At 54.0% G+C, this 20,152-nt stretch overlaps 6 protein-coding genes across 6 annotated transcripts; 2 read left to right on the forward strand and 4 right to left on the reverse strand.

The window, feature by feature from the left end:
* Positions 1-16: 16 nt before the first annotated feature.
* DICSQDRAFT_87357 (uncharacterized protein) lies at positions 17-7,673 on the reverse strand. The gene is made up of 22 exons (XM_007366348.1): positions 6,874-7,673; positions 5,905-6,778; positions 5,771-5,853; positions 5,522-5,720; positions 5,369-5,461; positions 5,139-5,314; positions 4,635-5,076; positions 4,284-4,569; positions 3,957-4,225; positions 3,716-3,900; positions 2,596-3,666; positions 2,308-2,538; positions 2,208-2,251; positions 1,889-2,153; positions 1,625-1,831; positions 1,464-1,569; positions 1,226-1,408; positions 861-1,171; positions 648-802; positions 351-594; positions 211-293; positions 17-150 (listed from the first exon to the last, which is right to left on the reverse strand). The coding sequence occupies exons 1-22, from the start codon at positions 7,410-7,412 to the stop codon at positions 110-112; spliced, it is 6,087 nt and encodes a 2,028-aa protein (XP_007366410.1). The 5' UTR covers positions 7,413-7,673; the 3' UTR covers positions 17-109.
* A 313-nt stretch (positions 7,674-7,986) lies between these two features.
* On the forward strand, positions 7,987-10,198 carry DICSQDRAFT_137097 (uncharacterized protein). Its single transcript, XM_007366349.1, has 12 exons — positions 7,987-8,371; positions 8,442-8,459; positions 8,566-8,597; positions 8,651-8,728; positions 8,803-8,954; positions 9,007-9,154; positions 9,210-9,247; positions 9,300-9,390; positions 9,447-9,540; positions 9,588-9,653; positions 9,709-9,813; positions 9,873-10,198. Exons 1-12 carry the CDS (start codon positions 8,066-8,068, stop codon positions 10,047-10,049), a joined length of 1,305 nt encoding a protein of 434 aa, XP_007366411.1. The 5' UTR covers positions 7,987-8,065; the 3' UTR covers positions 10,050-10,198.
* A 1,653-nt stretch (positions 10,199-11,851) lies between these two features.
* Positions 11,852-12,626, reverse strand: DICSQDRAFT_170737 (uncharacterized protein; the record flags this gene model as incomplete). Its single annotated transcript, XM_007366350.1, has 6 exons — positions 11,852-11,902; positions 11,956-11,973; positions 12,033-12,042; positions 12,300-12,313; positions 12,368-12,443; positions 12,502-12,626. The coding sequence occupies 6 exons, from the start codon at positions 12,624-12,626 to the stop codon at positions 11,852-11,854; spliced, it is 294 nt and encodes a 97-aa protein (XP_007366412.1).
* Positions 12,627-13,160: 534 nt separating this feature from the next.
* Positions 13,161-16,778, reverse strand: DICSQDRAFT_106945 (uncharacterized protein). Its single transcript, XM_007366351.1, has 5 exons — positions 16,202-16,778; positions 15,569-16,144; positions 14,644-15,507; positions 14,093-14,588; positions 13,161-14,035 (listed from the first exon to the last, which is right to left on the reverse strand). Exons 1-5 carry the CDS (start codon positions 16,727-16,729, stop codon positions 13,464-13,466), a joined length of 3,036 nt encoding a protein of 1,011 aa, XP_007366413.1. The 5' UTR covers positions 16,730-16,778; the 3' UTR covers positions 13,161-13,463.
* Positions 16,779-17,139: 361 nt separating this feature from the next.
* Positions 17,140-18,510, forward strand: DICSQDRAFT_137099 (uncharacterized protein). The gene is made up of 6 exons (XM_007366352.1): positions 17,140-17,333; positions 17,394-17,569; positions 17,634-17,848; positions 17,907-18,031; positions 18,084-18,273; positions 18,329-18,510. Exons 1-6 carry the CDS (start codon positions 17,259-17,261, stop codon positions 18,364-18,366), a joined length of 819 nt encoding a protein of 272 aa, XP_007366414.1. The 5' UTR covers positions 17,140-17,258; the 3' UTR covers positions 18,367-18,510.
* Positions 18,511-19,280: 770 nt separating this feature from the next.
* DICSQDRAFT_170740 (uncharacterized protein) lies at positions 19,281-19,682 on the reverse strand (the record flags this gene model as incomplete). Its single annotated transcript, XM_007366353.1, has 3 exons — positions 19,281-19,327; positions 19,430-19,571; positions 19,647-19,682. 3 exons carry the CDS (start codon positions 19,680-19,682, stop codon positions 19,281-19,283), a joined length of 225 nt encoding a protein of 74 aa, XP_007366415.1.
* Between the last annotated feature and the right edge of the window lie 470 nt (positions 19,683-20,152).

Here is a 20,152-nt window from a genome sequence, read left to right on the forward strand (position 1 = left end):
CTCTACAGTAACGTGCGAGAGTATCCAGATGATGCATCCATAAGAGATGCGATATATGTAGACACGAAAGAGTAACGAGGGTTACAAACGCAACTAAGTCCAGTCTCAATTATAGATCTCCTTCCTCTTCTGCTGCTTCGAGCATCATGTCTAAAGAGATATCCAAATCAGCAAGGTTCCACATGATGCAGCACGCGTATGCTTCCTCACCTTGCCACATGGAATTCTGCATCGACGATAGGACGTCGTCGTCATCACCAGCCCGCGACTCTCTGTATATTGAGCCCTCCAATCTACGAAGTACTCATCAACATGTATGCCTAGGAGGACGCGACAGATCGGCAGCTCACCTGCTGCTCATGTCGATTGACAACATGCTGACATCACTCGTCCGCTGCCTTCGCTGTAGCGGGCGCGAAGGCGTATCCAGCACATACGACACGTCGGGAGATTGTAGAATGCCTGGCGTAATTGCCATTGGCGTGTCGTTGCCATCTAAGGATCGATGGATCGGGGTTTGGTATGGGGAAGTGATGTCTCGTGTCATCATCGGAGGCGTAGTGGGGAAGTCATCGACGATAATCGCAGGAATATCTACAAGGATGATTAGCCTTCGTTAGGACACGGTGAGAAGCCTGCGGATTCACCTGGCCCGCCCATTGCCCCCATGCGAGCCTGCTCTCGTTGGGCGAGGTACCGCCGGCGGTACAAGATCATCAGCAAAAGTGACTGAACGCGGTCGAAGTCGACAAGATCTGTGACAAGCTTGTTCGTCTCCGTTCGTACAACGAGGTCCTTCAGTCTGTACCAGGCCAATCATCAGGTCAAGCCTCTAAGTGACCGTACACACAACCACTTACACGAGCGCCTCCTTGTCCACAATGAGCTTGTGATGAGCGAGCAGTAAGAGCATATTCGTGAATGAAATGCCCTTGCCAGGCTCGTGAGAGATTCGAGCCTCGTGGTAGAGCCGATTGTAGAGATTCTTCCTCCGCTTGATGGCCATGCGATCCATGTTGCTCAGAACGAGCTCTGTCTTACTGAAGTCATATCCTTGAATGATCTTTTCCGACCACGAGTCCCGGTTGGCAAAATCCTTGGACACGGCCATGATTCGGGGAATGCTGAACTCCGTAGGATAGATCTTGACCTCGAAGATGCCGCTCAGTTTCTGCGATCGCGGTCAGCTCGACGACCAGGCAAATCATACTTGGTGGACACGTACTCCAAAGAAGCGCACGAAATTGTGGCGTTCCAAGTATCCTGTCTTCGGGTTGGCAAACTCGGCCCAGACCTTCTTGAAAGCACGCATCTCCTCTCGAGTGATAGATTTCGCTCCGCCGGACATCTGGAAAACGTAGTAGAAACTCTCGACGACAACACCAGTGAACAAGTTAGCGAAGATGTACTGAGGACCAAACGGGGTCAGAACGATACGCGAGGGTAGGACATGGCCCACTTACCATGCTGAGCAGATTCCACGCGATGAAGAGGGTGAACGCCCAGTAGACACTGCCACAATCTGTCTCTCCGGAAGCGGTAATGGTGCAACGAGGATAGTCCAGGGCACTGGGCGACGTCTGTCAGCATGCATCAGACAAGGAAGGCTGGAATGGTTACTTACAAGTCATGCATGTACCCGTTCCAGCCTTCTCCCGTCGTCATGAACGCTAACATGACTAGAGCGTTCGCCATACTGGAGTAGTTCTGGTTCACCGTCTCGCTTGTGTTCCACTTCGTCATGCTGAACACCTCAACAAAGAGGATCGCGAAGAATAAAAAGAGGATAATCCAGAGACCCAGCAGACTGAGGATGACCGGTAGACTACCACTGTTGACGGAGGCAGAATTAGCCTGGTATTTTGTCTACACAGTTCAAGGTACGTACACAGCTGTCTTGAAGAGCTTGTTGAGACTGTTCACTCGCTGCACGAGCTTGAGCGCAATGCTTGTGATAAAGAGCTTCTGCAACTGCTGAATAACGAAGCCACCTGCGTTGAACCGCACGACCAACGTAGTGAAAAGACTGCCCGCAGCGACCACGATGTCGAACATATTCCATCCGTTGGCGCTGTAACTGGACCAGCCAAGTCCAAAGAACCGAACGAGCACGTCCACGCAGTACATCACGGTGATAAAGATGAAGAAATCGCCTGATATAAGGGATGAGTAAATGGCCAGTCGACATGCGCAACACTAAGACTTACTCCGGAATTGATCAAGATAGTACTGTGGCGTGAATGTCTGTGTCCTGTGAGTAGTGAGGTGAACAAGGGAAACCAGTGCAGAAGGATGCCCAACACAAACATCAGAGCAATGACGTGCAGAGTGTACAGCACGGTCATCATCCGGGACCACCAGCCATGCTTGTGAACCGCACGGTCGTAGCACCACTGCCGGATACGCCATGTCGGCCGCTTCTTGGGACGCTTGGAAGGACGCTGCCGCTTGATCAGTTTTTGCAGGTCAATCCACTCCCGTTGTGGTTGCGTGAGTAGAGCGGAACCCGTCTTGGACGTGAAGTTGCCGATGATGATACTGGTATTGATCGTTAGCTCTCTTCCATCAGCTGCAGAACATTAGCACGGTCCTCACCTGACGAAAAGAGTGAAGATGACAACTCCCCCCATCAAATTGTAGAACAAGAAGAAGATCGAGTTGCCCAAGGACGCATTCGTCTGAGGCTGTTGATTCTCGCCAGTGACGCTGGTGGCGACGCCCATGACGTCAACCCAACCCTCTAGGGACACGATCTCGAACAAAATGAGAAGTGATTGCCGGAAGGTGTCGAACGAGAACGTCGTCGAGGGCGCTGGGTTCTCCCAGACACGGGGCACCAAGAAGCTGAACGCGTTGTCGCCATTGTCGTCGGAAACAAAGCTGGTGGAGAACTCGCCAATGCAGTCGCTAATACCGGAAGCATTGCCATCATTGCACTCGTTCGTGACGCCTGCGAAGATATTCAGTCCCCACACAGCGTACGGGATCATGTAGAGGATGGCAAGCAGAGCAGCGTCCATGATACGGACAATCCCCGAGATGATCAATGACTCGAAGGTCGACCGCATTTTGTCAATGAGTGTGATGAGGCGCAGTGCGCGCAAGGCTTTGAGAGACCGCGTGATACGACTGAGACCACCGATGAAGATGAGGCCGGTGATAGCGTTGACGAGGATTCCAGCAAGGATGAAAAAGTCAAGGATGTTCCAGATACTCCGGACATAGGCGTTTGGCGTGAACAGGAACCCGTCCGCAATGACTTTGATGATGAACTCCAAGAGCAGGACGATCGCGAAAGAGCCTTCTGCAATGTCAAACCACGTTCCTCGGAAGAGACCGTGTTCGGCGTAGAAATCGCGACGATACAGAGGAGTTGCGATGCTCTCGACGACGATCCCGCCAATGACGGTGAGGAGGAGCAATAGTTGGAAGATCGGATGGGCGATTGGCGAATGTGGGGTACCGAAAATACGATCTCCACCGGCTGGAGCAACGAGCTTCTGGCACGTCTTGCGTAGCCAGTTCTTCTGTGAGAAGATCCAGAAAGTCTTGTCGTATGTGGGATGATCGCGGATGAAGTCGGCTTTCTGAGCACGTCGCTCGTACAAAGCGTCGTTCAGTTCTTCCACGTCCACAGCATCGTTGTTCAATGCTGCCAAAACCTCCCTGTCACAGACTCAGATGACACTCATACTTGTGCAATGGAAACACTCACAGATGCCTCTCGGTTTCTTCGTCCACCGGGTCCGACGCTACCACAGAGTCACGGCGAGCATTCCTTAGAGTCGTGAGAGGGACATCTCCAGCTGTTATGTCGCCCGCGAATAAGCGCTGAAGCCGCCTTAGCGTCGACTTCGCGGAGTAGGACCGTGCCGTGCCTCCCCGCCTAGTAGATTGATCCTACAAAAAGCACACTCAGGTCCGACAAGACGGTTCACAAGGAGGAGCTGGCGCACCACAATGGAGTTGTCTCGCTTAGGGAGGCTATAATCCTGGACCAGCGCCTTCTGCATCGGCAACACGAGGTTGGACGGAAGTTCGACTTCAATGGCTTTCGGCTGCGCCTTGAGCCAACGGTACGGATTGAGCTTGCGGATCCAAGCCGCGCGAGCCTGCTGCGGCCGGTGAGAAGCCCAATAGTGGGATGCCTGCCTACTGCGCTTGGACTCCTCAGCAACATCGAAGTTCTCGTTGATGACGGCGATGAACATCTGAAGCACGATATCTGTCTTGGCATTCAGTACGAGGCCTACAAGCCCCATAAACGCGGCGCGAAGACTCACAGTTTGCGAAGAACATCCATCCGGCGATGAATAGGACGACCACCGCTGACTGGCGGAGCGGGACTTCGGGCACTGCAGCCGTATATAAGACGTCTGTCCAGTTCTCGGACGAGAAGACCTGGTAGATAGCCAGGAACGTGTTGTACAGCGTGCCAAAGTCGATGAGGTTGCCCTGCTTGACGTCCCCGCTAACCAGCTGCACAGCAAAGAGCGCCGCAAGCAGGTTGATTTCGATCAAGAACAGAGACATGTTCGCCAAACCGTACATGTTCCCGAATACGGCAAGCTAGGGGGTGGCAGACGTCAATTTGAGCCCGACTTCGGAAATCAGTTAGACGTAAGGGTACGAACCAGCAGCGGCTTCATCCTGGGAATTTCGAGAATGACGCGGTAAAACCGCATAAGCTGGAGGATCGTGAGCCAGGGGTAGACGCTAGATTCGTGGATGGCAGGAATCTGGATGACACTCGACCCTATCGCGAGAATTAGGTCGAGCACGTTCTGTCCTCGGAAGAAGAACTTCCGCCAGTCAGGTAGGTACGCTAGCACTCTGATCACAATCTCCACGTCGAACATGATCGTGAGTGCGAGCTCGCCCTTGTCCAGGATCTCAGCGTGAAGCGCCGACATGTCCACAGTACGCGTCGCCTGCAGAATCACGGAGGCAAGAGCGAAGCCCACCCAGCACCAGCGGATGTTCTCATAGATGTCTCGAACCCAATTCCGCCCAGCGACCCGCCTTCCATCGACCATCGACCATCCTTCCTCGTTTTCATCCACCATAGGGCCCAGACTATGAGTAAATCGTGTTAGAACCAACCTATAGTTAGCATGAGAAGTTCGAGCAGGACGCACGGTGCAGCTCCGAACGCGCTCTTCTTGGTGTCCGAGCGAATGGCCGAGAACGTGTTGGTTATGACCGCAACGAACAGGTTGATCAACCAAAAATTGAGGACAATGATGCAGACGATGTAAAAGAAGCAAGACACGAAGAACTCGGCATCCATCATCTGGTACATCATCCCGGACCACTACAACGTGCGTGAGCTGCCGTGCTGTCAAACATGGGAATGAATATCGCTCACCCCGTTCGCGGACGACACAATCACGACCTGAAGCGCGGCATAGTAGATCACATCGAAACTCTCCATATTCGCCTCGGGATTGTCGTTGTTCTCCTGAGGGCGCAGTCCATATCAACACTACGTACGGGCACGTTGCTGGACGGGTTTGCCTACCATGCATATCTGTCCGAGAGGGCATATGTAGCCTTTGACAGAACCATGCTCGCCATCGGCGTTGAGGTAGCCAACGGCTTGAAGAGTGACATTGTCGATGTGACCGCCGCAGTTCTGTGAGAGAGGATAGTCAACCCCGTCCACAAACAAATGGCAGGTGCGGCGAAAGGAGCCCTTGAACGACTGGATGCCGATAATGCTACGAATGGATCAATTGAAGGCTTATGACCTTGAAGGGCAGAGACTTACGAAAACAAAATCATGGCGAACAAGACGAAATATGCTACGCTGGCCAGTAATGGCCGCGCCGTCTTCAGCGAACGCATGATGGTCTGTAGACATTGTCAACAACATGCCCCGCTAGCGAGAGGGTGATTACCCACGGTAGTACCGGAAGTGATAGCCAATAGCCTAGCGCACCGGAGCACGCTCATGGCGCGAAACAATCCAATGTGGTACTTGCTGTGCTCCACGCCGGCGGACGATAGAGCAAAAGTGATCCAAAAACTGAGTATGGCGACGAAGTCTATTCTGGTCCAGCTGTGCCGAAGGAAGGGAAGATTGCGTTGCGTCTGATTCCTGGAGTCCTCGACGCTCAGTCGAAAGGGCAGCGCGAGGGTATCGCTGGGGTTATCGGAACGGAATGCTTTGGATAGGAATGTGGGCTCGGAGGGATTGCGAATATGCGCGTGGATGTTCTGCGCCTCGTTCAGTGCCTTTTCCATCATGGGCGATTTGGACTGGACGGTGTCCGAGCGGGCCCTGGATGTTGACGACTTCCCATTGTCCGCAGCCATTGGGGTCGTCACGGAGTGGTGGAGAACGAATGGTCGAGCGAGGTTTCGTCGGAGGTTGGAGAGACGTTGGGTAATAGTCTGTCCGCGGTGTAGTTGTGAGGTCGAGTGGGTCGTGTTAACAGACGGCGTACGAGCGAGATTAAAGCTGCCCTCTGCAGCAGTGTTCGGGGGTCGAGTAATGTCCGGGTATGCCGAGAACGGGGACTGAAAGAGCGTGGAGACGGAGATTTCCGGGTCTAACAGAAAGCCAGATACACACATTCGAGCGAAAGCTTCCAGGGTAAACAAGCAGAATAATACGAATAGCACGTAGTCTTCCCAAGAGTGGAAGTAGCCAGTGACGGGAGGAGGTCGAGCATCGTCTGGCCAGTCGGCCGGTAGAGCGTGGGGAATGGAGGCTTGGATGAAGAGGACGACAGCGTTCAAGATGATTAACAGCAGTATTACTGGCTCTGTCCATCTAGTGGTAGCGGCCGACCGTTGCAACGTGAGGTTGGAGGTCCAAAGCTTGTAAGTACAGGCAATCAAAACGGGCGGAATGATATCAGCACTCACGGGTATGTAAGGAACTTGTACATCGCAAGCCGTACCCTGCTGCGGGGTCCCAAACAACCCAGAGTACGCCCTCGTATAGGAAGTGCCTTAGACAGATCCGGTAGCACCTCGTCCTCGTCGGGCAAGTCGTCCTCATCCTTCTCCCTTCGCTCGTCCACGTCGTCCAAGCGTACGTGGTCCTCCAACCCGTACCCTCCGAAGTTTACGACGCGTAACGAAGCGCGTCTCAGGTTGCGAGACACGGTCTTGAGCGTCGTTCCCGTCTTCTTCAGCGGAGAAGTGCTGTATCGAACTGTCCTGCGCCGTGCCCCTCGCGACGCGCCTGACGCACCTGATTGTTCTGGATCCACGCTGTGGCTCATGCCCCATTCGCTGCCTGCGCCGTCACGGGACATGTTAGATGTGAGGTGAGCCTCGTCGTCGTCGCGAGTGCTGTCCGTGGTGTCGCCGGATTCTCGAAAGTGAGAGGAGATAAGAGAAGCCGATGACTGGCCCGGCTGAGGGTGCGAGTAGATCGCGCCGGTGTCCTGGTAGCGCATTCCGCCTGTACGATATGAATGTGTGTGGAACGGTGCTTCATCCTCCGTGGGTGAAAAGAACGGGTCTTCGGACGACCACGCCGAGTGCGAGGGACCTGCTATTGGTCCAGGTGGTGTATTTTTGGGCTGCACGTTGAAACGCAAGGGATCTTGGATGACGTTAGAGCCGCCCCAGCTAGTCCGGCGACGGGCAAGACTGTCGGCAGAGAGAGGTGTTGTCGGACGAGAGTTGACTAGCCCAGCAGGAGTCCCGGTGAAATCTACAGCGGAAGAGGAAGAGCGATGCAAGACAGAAGGCTGGCTAGCGTCCATGCAGTTGGAACGGGAAGAATTATACGAGCTCGCTGTACATGACGGCGGCGACGGGTCGATGAGCGTTGCTACCTTGTACGGGAACAGCGCCCAAAGTTGTCAGACTCCGCCGATCTGATTTTAAAATGCTGCGCAGAGGATGGTCAATCTTCAATCACAGCTGGTCGAACATGTAGCGGAGTCTGTATCTAAGTGTGGGGCACATTGGCCGCCCACGCTCGCGGCAAGCTCGCGCCTTGACCTTTCTCGTCGATCTTAGCGAGCGCATACACTCTTCTCATCATATCTGGGCGTGGAAAGATAGACGGAAATTACTGTCCGTGAAAGACCGAGACCGCAGCATGCCGTCGACGAGCAGGATGCCCTATGCAGCAAACACCCCGGACCGATCGGCATTCGATGTGTCAATCCCCCTCTCTCCCCAAGTCTCCTATATACCGGCACCCACAACCTCGGACACCGCAGATCCGACGTCATCGTATGTGCGAATACTGCGTGAAGCTTCCAGGTACAAGAGGCGTGCCCGCGAGGTCTTTGAGAGCAACATAGGCTTGCTACTCGTCGCTTCCGCCCAACTGTTCTTCTCTTTGATGAACGTGGGGGTGAAGCAGCTGAATAGCCTCGACCCACCTGTGCCCGCGGTTGAGGTGAGCCACCAATCACAGTAGTTGAGCAGAGGCAACAGGGCGCAATGCTCATGCACATGTTGCTCACCAGCTGATCTTCGTGCGAATGGTACGTCACCCACGCTTGAACATGGTACTTCCCGGTACCAGCCATCGTGAGCCATGTGAAGTATCACACTTCAGCCAAGGGCCGTTACTGATTTCCAAGATGGCAGGCTATCACTTGGGTGTGTTGTGTGTCATACATGTGGGTGTACCCGCAACAATTTCATGTTTAGGCGTGCTCTGACAATTTTACAGGCACATCATGAAGGTTCCGGACCCATTCTTTGGTCCGAAGGGTATTCGATGGTTTCTGGTTCAGCGCGGGCTCTTTGGGTGCGTCATTGACTATGCTTGATGAAATATAGCTGCTGGCAATCGGCACCGTGCTGACTATTACTTGGTTGCAGCTTCATGGGCATTTTCGGCCTGTACTACTCGCTTCAATACCTGTCGCTTTCGGATGCCACAGTCCTGCAGTTCTTATCTCCTATATTCACCGCAGTTGCGGGAGCTATCTTCCTGCACGAGACGTTCTCGTATCGTGAATTGTTGGCCGGACGTGCGCGCGACCAATATCCTACTCGCACCTGTACTAATCAACTTTATCATAGTGACCAGCCTAGTAGGGGTAGTTCTCATCGCACGTCCACACTTTCTGTTTGGTGCGACCCCGAATGAAGCGCCAACACTTCCTGATGACCTAATGAAGCGGGTTCCGGATGCCCAAGTCACTCCTGCACAGCGTCTTTTGGCGGTTGGGTATGAAATACCCTCAATCTAGTCATTTCCTTCCATGTCTGATTTGTCGCTCTAGCATTGCATTGTTCGGTGCGGTCGGCGCGGCGGGAGCTTGTCAGTGACCCTTTCGTTCCCTTGCAGCGGACTGCTCATAGACTGGCCATAGACACGACCATCCGTCTCATCGGAAAACGCGCGCACGCGCTACACAACCTGGTTGCGTACTCCATGCTGTGTATGATCGTCACCTCCATGGCGTGCGTCTCCCTGTACTATGACCTGCGCGTTGCTCATGTTCACCCTCCTCGACCAGGATGATAGCACTCAGGATCCCTGTCGTTGTCCCCATGAGATGGGATTGGCTCCTGATGCTTTGTTTCATAGGGCTTGCAGGATTCAGTGGCCAGGCATGTCTCCCTCACAATCACGACGTCAACGTTCTGACCCGTAGCAGGTATTGCTCACCATGGGCCTTCAACGCGAGACGGCCGGACGAGGATCCATCGCGGTATATGGACAGGGGAGTGAATCGGCATCTACGTACATGTTGGTGCGCTGACCTGAGAGGAGCGTAGATTGTCTTCGCGACGCTGTTCGAGCGTATCTTCCTCCACACCACCCCGTCCCCATTGTCCATACTCGGAACTGTCATAATCGTCGGCTCCGCGCTCTACGTTGTGGTGCGTCCTCCGTTCGCTCTCTGTCACTGACGACTGAGGCATTCCATCGGGCTCTCCAGCTCACCAAGAAAACAACACCTGAAGACGGCGCGCGTCCCACAACGTCAGATGACCCGTCCGTCGAGGAAGGCCTACTCGCAAGCCATGACACCGACGAGCCTGAAGGCGACACGATTCAGAGCCAGACGATTGTTCTCGCTGACAACCAACAGCTGAAGACGAAGGTCTTGAGCTAACGAGCCGTTGAGCAACGCCCGACCTATTGACGCAACCTCTCACACCTCTTGTTATATCCAATCAAATGTACCTTTCGCATTTAGTTGCTCCGCTCTGCTTGATATGTAGAACTTGCATTGTTGCATCAGATAGCTGTTGTAGAGATCCCCCGTATACCATTAGCCAATTTGGTGTTATATGAATCCATAACTCGTGGTGATGATGGCAAGTCCCACAACACAAGGTACATACTAGTAAGGATGCTTAGTTCTCGTCGGACAGGCGGTGTCCAAGCGACTACAAGCCACTCGCTCCTATTTTCTCGTCCTCCTTGGCCACGGGGTCCATGTCCTCGATGCATGCAGCTCCTGAATCTTCGTCACAATACTTCATATCGACCTCCGTCGTGATACTGATGTCAATCACGAATGGCGTGGGATGACTAGGACGGCGCTGAATGTGTGAGCAAACGCCTTGTTGTAAGCTACGCGGAAATGCACCCACTAAACTGGTCGGTTAACTGACCTCAGGTAGGTAGCTTGGGGATCCCGATGATGTCGCAGCGTACGAAGCGATCACTGTAGTCCTCTTGCACAGCCATCCAAGAGAGCCTCCAGTATCGTCGGTGAAGTTTTCCACACCATGATTTGTAGCCTGGGTGTCTGCGTCATTATTGCTGCGAGCATTTATGCTACAGGAAGACAAGAGGATCAGCCTTGGCCGAGGGTGCTTCAGACCGATCTTACATTGCCAATAGCATGTTCGTGTAGACTGCTCAAACGAGGTGTGTTGAGACGCTTTCTTCGTCATAGCAAGAAGTCAACTATCTCCACATACTCTTAGTAGCTGCGATGTCGATAGCAGTGAAAATTTGACTTTTCGGCAGTACGAAAGTCTACTACGTAGTCAACAATCTGTCTGAACTGAGCTATACCAGAAACTACTCACGACAATCAAAGAAACCAACGCCATCATGCTGCAAAGCAGAGCTCAGTCTATCATTAAACGAGATTGGAGTTGCGTCGTTCCTACAAGATCAAAATGCCTATGATATAGGCGAGCTCAGCCAAAGGCATAGGGACGCGATGGAAGGAACTAACCACCGTGGATCGTATATAGTACGAGGAGCCGTATCACAGACCCTGTTCTGAAAGCGTACGGATGTTCAGCTTCCTTGATTGGGCGGATTCGCATAACGACTAACTTCTGGAAGCCCGTCCGTTGGCTCAATAAGCGGTAGCTGAAGGCGACTGCTAATATGACATTAGCCGCTACAGCTAGGGCAGAGTGGGTGCAATTCAACAGCTGCATGTGGCAGTGAGCGAGAGGGCCAATTTCACGTGTATCAGGAGTGGAGTAAGCACTCACGCGGATGGCAAACGTGTCGTGATCCGCAGGCCAGAGGTAACTGCATTCACAATCAGTCCTGGCATATCTCCACCGACTTTCACTAAGATCCTCACAGTAGGACCGTGGCAGCTAGTCCAATCAAGATCAATAAGAGTTTTGAAGTACTGGAACCAAACGTTCGCTTACCTGTCACTAAGGCTACCTCACCAAACGGCGTTAGATGTAGGCCAAACCCGAAAAAAATACTTCACCGAATTGTCCCAGAGAAAGTACCAGCTGTATAATTGTTAGAACCGCCAGAGCGAAGCTGAAGAGCGCCATGGCACTAACCGCGGGAAAAACTATTGACCAGCCATGTCTCGTCCAGACTGATTGTACGATGAACCCTCGTATTGTCAAACAAGATCTGCAAATGTACTCACAATGGAGAACATAACGAGAAAGGAAGCTTTTGCGAAACATCAGAAATGAGTTATACGAAATTCTGGTGGCTGTACCTCTGGCATAAGACAATGATCAAACCCTATGTACGCCAGGTCAGAGCCAACAAACAGAGAGAATGAATCGCATGCGCACCGTAAATATCCCGAGCATCTACGGAGACGGAACGTCAGTATTCATTTGAGATAGGAAGGGTTGTACACGGATCTCACGTTGCCAGACCTACCAGACAATCAGTATGACGGAGAAGGTGTTTGACAGATAGCTCACCAGACTCGCCCAGTCAGTATACCGGTGTGGCTGTGGCTCTCCATCAGGAAGTGGTAGCTTGTGTAGTAAGCCGATGTCACTTCGAAGCAACTCGCAGATTAACAAACATGACAAACCACATATGCATGCAGAAGACACTGTGGAGCGTCTCCATAATCCTGCACCGTGTCATGCCTTTACCAGATGTTCATGATTGTGCAGGAACATACATGATCGACGACACCTGCAGAGCCAACCATATTGAGGCTAATCCCAGTGAGGCATCGAAGATCCTTACCCAACCCCGCAGCAGCTTTGTATCGGTCCCGAAAATGAAGTAGCGCCACGCTTGATGTGCAGCAATGCCAAACAGCCTATATTCAGGTCAGTGTGCTACTAATACTGTGTATGTACGAGTCAACGGTCACGTACACGAGGCCAAGGAACGTGCCGATAAGGAGGGCTCCGATGGTGGTCTCAAGTGGCTGGCCGTCGGGAATAGGACCGCTCGAGGGGTTCATGCAGGGAGAAGCGGAGGAATTCAGCAGGAGAGCCATGACAGTAGGAAGATTCACTTGTAGAGCACTCGGTCCACACGGCTACCTTATGAGGGGATGGGGAAGCCTCGACAGGCAAGATTAGGAGAATTGATTGTCGCAGAAGATGCTTGCCCTTATATGCTGGACCGTACCCGGATCCCGCATGAACTGAGGACAGTCCGAGTTACACTAGTCTGCCAAGGACCATCAGACATAATCGGATTTTGGGGAGGACTCAATGTCTTTCGATACCTAAGCGAATAGGGTATCGACCTATCTGTGACTGTAGGCGGAATATGAGTGGCTGGCATCCTATGCATCTGTCGCTTATCACACCAGCAGCAACTCCACTCATAGTATATCGTGCGAGCGTTCTTGCAGCGCTCGAGTGGTAGCGTTCGGGTACCTGGAATAGAACTTCGGTATCACTAGTGAATGGTTGCATGATCACAATAGGCGGGGATCTCACCTGTACGACCCAAAGGACCTTAGCGCCCCTTAGGTGTTTGCATGACGCATAGACGAAGGACTCATCCCAACAAGATGGCGAGGCCGAATTGAAAGCTACGTGTCATAAGAACTCTGGCTATACCACTACTGATACAGCAAAGACCATCAGTGCATCGCGTCCGTGTTGTGATCGGAACTCGTGAATGCATTCATAAGCCGTATGCGTCATGTGTAAACATGGTACATCATCGCAAGCAAACGGGGTGGGACATGACATTGGCATAGGGTGGTGAGAAGAAAACAGGTTCGAGAAATGGAAAGTGGGACACGACACACACAACTTACGATGCAGCGAGCGTAGAGCATGGACGATAACCATACAAGTTGGCGTGACACAGCGTCCGCTTATGCGGCCTTGCGAGCCTGGAGACGCGAGCTCCGCCACACTTTCTTCTCCACGGTCTGGAAGCCGTCGCCCTCCTTGGGTGCCTCCTCCCGGGTAGATGCAGGGGACGGTGGGGCGGGAGACGCAGACCTGACGGGGGTAGCATCCCCAGCACCGCCCTGTTGCTTAGCCGCATCACGCGCTCGCCACCCTCCTCCAGCACCACCGAGGGCGCCGGGACGGTACTTGCCTGCGGCAGGGGCTGGACTCTCGGACCTGGGCGGAATTTCGACGCCAGCGCGAGCAGACGGTACACCAGGGCGACGCCAGACTGACGGCTCCTCGCGAGCAGGGGGGGCGCGAGGGGCTGGGGCCTGAGCACTTTGCGCGGCCTTGCGCTCCGCCTGCCTCCGCAACGCCTCCTCCTCGCGCTGCTGCTGTCGGCGGGCGGCCTCCAGAGCCTGCTGACGCTCCTCCTCCCGCTGCTTGCGCAGAGCGACGGTACGCTCCTCTTCCTCCCGCTTCTTCTGCTCTGCGGCCACGCGGGCTGCTTCTTCCTCCGCTGCGATGCGCTCTTCCTCGGCACGACGCTCTGAAGAAGTGGACATGATCAGTAAAAATCGGCGAGACAGACATAGAGACCACAGACCTTCTTCCAAGCGCCTTTCCTCCTCCTCCTGTTCCCGACGTATCCTCTCCTCCTCTTCGAGGCGCTGGCGCTCTTCCTCGCGTGCCTTCAACACTGCCGCGCGGCGCTTCGTCTTCTCCTCTTCCATCTTCTTTTGCGCAAGCTCCTTCTTCTTCGCGAACTCCTCCCCGCGGCGGGCAGCGATGGTCTCCTTCATCTGCTCGTAGTCGCTCAGCATACGCGTCAGCCGCTTCTTCGTTTCCACGTCTTGCAAGTGCGCCTGCCGGTGGGCCTCCAGCCGGGCCTTCTGCGAAGCCTCGAACACCGCACGATCGTTCGCCTGCTGAATCTCGTAGTCCTTCGCAAGCAGAGGCCGCTCCTCCTTGCGGTAGGCGCGCTCGATGTGGTCTAGGCGCTTCGACATCACGCGCATCTTCTCGTTAAGCTCCTTCTTCTCCTTCTCGAGCTGCTCAACCTGGAGACGCATGAGGTTGTCCGTGTTGAGGCTCTCCAATTCCTAGATGCGTCGTATTAGCACCGCGACCATTTCGACCAGTAAGAAGGCAACGTACGTTGATGTCCACCTTGAGCGTCCCCTTCTCCTTCAGGCTCTGCGCAAGCTTCTTCGCCTCCTCGACACGGATGCTCTCGATCTCGCGTCGCGCCCGCTCGACCTCCTTGTTCCGCAGCTCCTGCGCCGCCTTGCGCGCCTCCTCCTCCTGTTGCTTGCGCATGATCTCCGCACGCCGGCTCGCCTGCTCCTTCTCCTTCCGCACCGACAACTCGGAGAGGAGCTCGCGACGGCGGGCCACGAGCGCACGGCGGATCTGTAGGGCTTTGCGCTCCGCCTCGGCGGCTGCAACGAGAGCCGCGAACTTTGCCTGCTGCTGCTCCTCGGTTGGCTGAATGGAAGGCTCAATCGCGGCAAGAGAATTGTGGAGCGTGGCAGCAATGGTGCCGAGACGAGTACGAACAAACTCGGAAGTTGAGGGCTGCACGGCACCCAGGGCTGCAGCAGAAGTTGACGAACTCGGGTCCTCGACCGCCGCGAAGGCGCTGTCCACGAATGTGATGCTGCCGTCGGCATGATCGACACGGATGTTTAATTCGCCACGACGCGCACAGCGCATCACGTATGCCTCGATCTGCTCGTCGTCGTAAGTGCCCTCGGCAGCGATGTCCCGCAAGGGAACAACGAGCTCGAGCAAATTGCTAATCTTGATGGTGCTGTACACTTGAGAGAGCTGAGAAAGAAGACGCGACAGCACAGCATGTTGAAGGAGAGGGACATAGTGAGCGTAAACGGTATCGGACGCAAGAGACTTGAGGAGCGGGGTGACGGAGGAGGAGAGCGTGAGAGGATCGAAGGTCACCTCCAGGACATTGTACAGCGACTTGACCGTAGTGGGAGAGAGCTTGAGCGCGTTACGCGACAACTATTGCGACAAAGTCAGGGACTATGCGTTGCAGACAAAATACTATGCATGAAAGACTCACAGCTTCACGCAGCAGGCTGGTACGAGTGGGCGTCCGAGTAAGACCGAGCAAGGCGCTCAGGCGAGCATTCTTTCCCTTGGTCTCCTCAGCGCCTTCTTCCCCTTGGATTCCAACGGGAACAGCGAGGGCGCTGACGAGGACCTGTCCGGCTAACCGGCTGAGCTCTTCCTCAGACTTGCCGCCCATTGCCGTCACGACAGCATAGTAACGACCCCAAGCCGCAGCGTGGTAGAGCGCATTGCCACTCATTAGGAAAATCTTCGTCAGCTTCTCGTAGTAATTAGCCATCATCGCCGGACGAGGAGCTTTCTTCGCCATGGTGAGGAGGTTATGAACATCCTCGACCGAGCGGAATGCTTCCTGCCAGAGCTCGAGCTCGACGGAGGTATTCAGTTGTGCGAAGCGGGTGTCGAGGTGGTGCTGAAGGGTATCGGGGTCCGACAGGTTGATGGAATGTGGCTGGTGTGCGTACTTGGCTACATTAGAGAGGTGCAAACGGAGGGTCTCGCACAGACGGCGGAACTCGACCTTCCGCTGGTGCTTCAAGCAGAACTTGAAGGCTTGCTGGGCGATTTGCTACACACACGATCTCGTTACGTCATGTCCAGAAATGTAGAATCAAGGGTAACGAACCTGGTAGATGGCCTCGAGCCTCGCGTTGTTTTTCAGCGTCTCCAGAGCAGTCCGGTAGCTCTCCCACAGGAACTTGAGCCAAGGAGTGACGAGGGCCCTGTCGGTTCTGTCCTTGGTCTGATCTCCACTGACGGCGCCGAGGAGAATGCTCTCCGGGGTTTCGCTGGCCTCGAGATCGTCTACGTCGAGAGCAACTGCCTTGTCTGCCTTTTCCTGTGCCTCCTGCACCTTCGCATCGGAGAGCTGAATGAAGCGGTTCACGACCACTTCGATCGACGCCACGCTGGAGTTTTGGGCGATGTTCTTGTATTGCATGAGACCCTCCTTCGCAGTCCGGCCCTTTCGCAGTTCAACACAGAGTTCGATGAATCGGAGCATTATGGGTTCCAAGGAGGCCAGAGGAGTAGAGCGGAATCGCTTGGATGAGAACATTTCGGTGAGGGATTGGAGTGCAGCATGGTTCTGTCCGACGGAGACGAGTCCCTCGGCTTGTTTAAGAACCGTCTCGGGCTTTGTAAAGGGCGCCATGTTGGGCGATTTTTGAGCGTGGCGTCGGCGAGAGCGTCGAGGACGGCGTGTACGACGACGAGAGTAAAAAGTTGCGCCAGTCACCGCCCCGGAGCCGATAAGGTTTGCCAGATTCAACCTCCGATCATCGGCGCTATATGATTATCTGCTTGCGCCCTTGAGCTCCTCGAGTCTCGACGTCAACAGACGGGGATTCCACTGAATGTCATGAGTTTATTAATCGGAAAGATACCTCAAGAAATACCTTTTCAGCTTATGCCAATAGACTTGCGAGAAGGAGGCGGGGTCTGACTCGATGATCAGTGAAAGTGCGGACATGGATGTACTAACGGTCCGAGGTGGTCCCACTGCACGATAGTCTAGATTAGCTACGTTGTACAGCTTCCGATCGCCTTGCTTGCGAAAGAATCTTCATTGCTGGTGTTGGGGCGAGAGGACTGTATTGGTGTACGACCGAGGTGTTCCTTAGTTGGCTGTGCTGCTATCGAAGTCTCAAGATCCTACCGACTCCTCGGCATCTCGAACCACCATGGCCACACAGGATGTATCGCCAACACTCCAGCTCCTCGAGAAGTCGGAGAAAATCTCCCAAGGAGCAGAAGCCGTGAGTACGAGTACGCGCAATGTGAATTATTCGCTAATCCCGACCTTTGTCCAATCTCAGAAAATCTACAGGGCGCAGCTTCATCCTACGCCATTCACATCCGAGTCCAATTCCGATGGGGAAAATGTGCTCCTAAAGTATCGCTTCCACAAGCAATACAGGCATCCGACGCTCGACGCGTCGTTAACAAAGTCGCGTGTAGCCGGGGAGGCGCGGGCTATCATCAAGTGTCTACGGCAAGTCTCCTGAACTCTGTTGCTCGTCCTCTCATGACTGAGGCCGTCTTCACCACACGTGCAGGTCAGGAGTGAACGTTCCAGGTATACGGATGGTCGACGCGGCCGAAGGTGTCCTCGGGATCGAGTGGATCGAGGGCAAGAGTGTACGGTTCCTTCTTGGGGGCGGCGCTGAATACGAGGGAGAGATCGTCGAGGATGCCGACGCACCCGAAGATGAAGACGAAGTCACAGAAGTGGAAGAGGAAGACCTCCTAAAGGAGTACGGGGTCTCAGCAGGTTTTCCCATTCTCTACCCCCGCCGTGATCTGCATGAAGGCTAAATCCATGATGCTAGACGTCGTAATGGAGATGATCGGGACAGAACTCGCGAAGATGCACCAGGCGGACATCGTCCACGGAGACCTCACGACGTCCAATATGATGCTCCGACATCCTGCATCGCCGAAAGGGCTCCAGCTGGTACACTCATCCATTCCCTCCTCGTCGACATGGCTGACGAATGCATGCGAAGGTGCTTATTGACTTCGGACTCGCATACATATCGACCCTTGTCGAGGACAAAGCTGTCGACCTCTACGTCCTGGAACGTGCTTTCTCGTCCACCCACCCAGCATCTGAGGGCCTCTTTGCTGGGGTATTAAAGGCTTACGAGAAGAAGATGGGCAAGGACTGGGCAGCCATCTTGCGCAGATTGGAGGACGGTCAGCCTCTAGTACCCCTGTATCTGTGTTTCATGTGACTGACACTACTTGACAGTACGACTCCGCGGGAGAAAGAGGAGTATGGTTGGCTAACGTACATAGACTGTATGTACGGAAACGACAAGAGCAGACAAGGATAACTACATGTAACATCAGAGAGCGCCCGTAGCGCCGACGACGAGGTGCATCGGTACGGGAAGGACCTGCGATAGAAGCAAGTCGTCAGTCACGAAGAACGCGCATGTATCAACCGTAACCAAAATTTGGAGGGTCTCAGAGAGAAGATAAACCCTAAGTAGGGCTCAATCATGCGAGAGCGTCGTACAACAACCTCTCGTCAGCAAGAACGCAGCGATACACATTTCTCATCATTGACAGCAGTCGCTAGTGTCCGGAACATAGCAGTGGTCAAGGAACAGAACGGTACTCACATACTATATGACAAGCCCTCTAGGATTGGGAACACCTACTCATGTAGACAGGATTGTATTTACGGCCTACCATGAGGCTCGGCCTCGCAGGGCAATAAACGGGATCTAGAAGAAGAAGAAGAAGAACACCTACTCATTGCTTGACGCGTAGAAAGGATCGACTCTAGGGGCTACGGACAGGTACAGCCAGAGAACGGGAATCGACTTACCTCCAACCGCTCTCTCATAAGCAAGGTTTTGACGCGTCTCTGATCGCGCAGGAGACAATACCGCAGGACTGTGACATGGGTCCCGTGCTAACGGACATCCAAACTGTAGAGCCCTAGTTGCTTCGATCGCTGCGTGGCATGCAGCACGGAGGAGACGCGCTTGCGCAGGCTAGGCTGGGTTTGGGTTAAATGCATCAGATAATGACCTGGTATGAAACCCTCGCATTTAGGGTCCCTAGGGCACACGTCTAGGGTGGCAGCATACAGGCGGGAAGCTGTTTGTGAGGTGAACTACAGAACCGTGTCACCCGGCGACTGCAAGACGTACCTCTACGAATAAGCAATGCGCCGCTACCCCCATGCCTACTCACTCGTCATCGTATCCTGAGATCGCTCTCCTGGGCCTGTTCGGAACTACACGGGCACGAGTGCGTGAGCTCAGGCTCTCCAAAGAAGCGGCGCGCATAGAGCGTTCCTCTTCCCGACCAACACATATGCACGAAGCGCAGTACTCACCAGGGTAAGACGTTGGAATGGGCTCTGCAGGTTTCCAGCCAAGCGATTTACGGATTGGCGGAACGGTGACGACCATGACGGGGCCAATGAGGCCTATGATGACGGAGTAGAAAATGACGGGCTGCTCGTGGGCTTGCCGTTGCTGATGTAGGACAACAAACAATCACATCAGTCGGGAAGATTGTCGCGAGCACTGGATTGGAGGGTTTATGCGCACAAGGTAGCGGTAGGTCCTGGTCCATGCAGCGGCCATGGTGGCGAATGTCGGAACGTTGGCCGTTGGCGTCTACCCGTCGTTGCAGAGTCACAGGCGTGAGTAACGTGTAGTGACGCTGTCACACTCTGCTGAACATCAGGTTGGGCGACCCGATACCGGTTAGCATGGGTATGCTGGGGTATGATATACTTCTAATTACTCAACGGGTATCCTGAAATTATATGATATGTATAAAATTGTTGCATATCCGCGCATATATCCCTCATATACTATTGCCTTCCGTACCATTGTCACTGCCAAAATCCGACGACCTTCAAGTTCAAAGTTGCGGTCTGCCAAGTATTTCCTCCGTTCCAACTAGAGACTTCGGTGATACTGGTGGGGGTGTATCTGAATCAGAACTATCACCTTCACCCATGGCATCCACGGCAAGTAGCCCCTCCTCCAGAGAGGCATCTTGAGAGACAGATCTGCTCTTCGCAGTACCTCTCGTGGGTGTTTGCTTG

This window comes from Dichomitus squalens, assembly GCF_000275845.1.
Source record: "Dichomitus squalens LYAD-421 SS1 unplaced genomic scaffold DICSQscaffold_17, whole genome shotgun sequence".
In the NCBI taxonomy this organism is placed as follows: Eukaryota; Fungi; Basidiomycota; class Agaricomycetes; order Polyporales; family Polyporaceae; genus Dichomitus; species Dichomitus squalens.

Bases quoted from the DNA above. Each gene is read 5' to 3' on its own strand.
- DICSQDRAFT_87357 (XM_007366348.1), bottom strand. From the start codon at position 7,412: ATGCGCTACCAGGACACCGGCGCGATCTACTCGCACCCTCAGCCGGGC. The intron at 3,667-3,715 runs GTGAGTGTTTCC...AGTCTGTGACAG, and splicing joins GAAGAAACCGAGAGGCATCT to GGAGGTTTTGGCAGCATTGA. The intron at 294-350 runs GTGAGCTGCCGA...AGTACTTCGTAG, and splicing joins TCAATCGACATGAGCAGCAG to ATTGGAGGGCTCAATATACA.
- DICSQDRAFT_137097 (XM_007366349.1), top strand. From the start codon at position 8,066: ATGCCGTCGACGAGCAGGATGCCCTATGCAGCAAACACCCCGGACCGA. The intron at 9,391-9,446 runs GTGCGTCTCCCT...CTCCTCGACCAG, and splicing joins ATGATCGTCACCTCCATGGC to GATGATAGCACTCAGGATCC. The intron at 9,814-9,872 runs GTGCGTCCTCCG...CGGGCTCTCCAG, and splicing joins GCTCCGCGCTCTACGTTGTG to CTCACCAAGAAAACAACACC.
- DICSQDRAFT_106945 (XM_007366351.1), bottom strand. From the start codon at position 16,729: ATGGCGCCCTTTACAAAGCCCGAGACGGTTCTTAAACAAGCCGAGGGA. The intron at 16,145-16,201 runs GTTCGTTACCCT...TCGTGTGTGTAG, and splicing joins GGCTCGAGGCCATCTACCAG to CAAATCGCCCAGCAAGCCTT. The intron at 14,589-14,643 runs GTACGTTGCCTT...CGACGCATCTAG, and splicing joins CGCTCAAGGTGGACATCAAC to GAATTGGAGAGCCTCAACAC.
- DICSQDRAFT_137099 (XM_007366352.1), top strand. From the start codon at position 17,259: ATGGCCACACAGGATGTATCGCCAACACTCCAGCTCCTCGAGAAGTCG. The intron at 17,570-17,633 runs GCAAGTCTCCTG...CCACACGTGCAG, and splicing joins GCTATCATCAAGTGTCTACG to GTCAGGAGTGAACGTTCCAG. The intron at 18,274-18,328 runs GTCAGCCTCTAG...ACTACTTGACAG, and splicing joins CTTGCGCAGATTGGAGGACG to TACGACTCCGCGGGAGAAAG.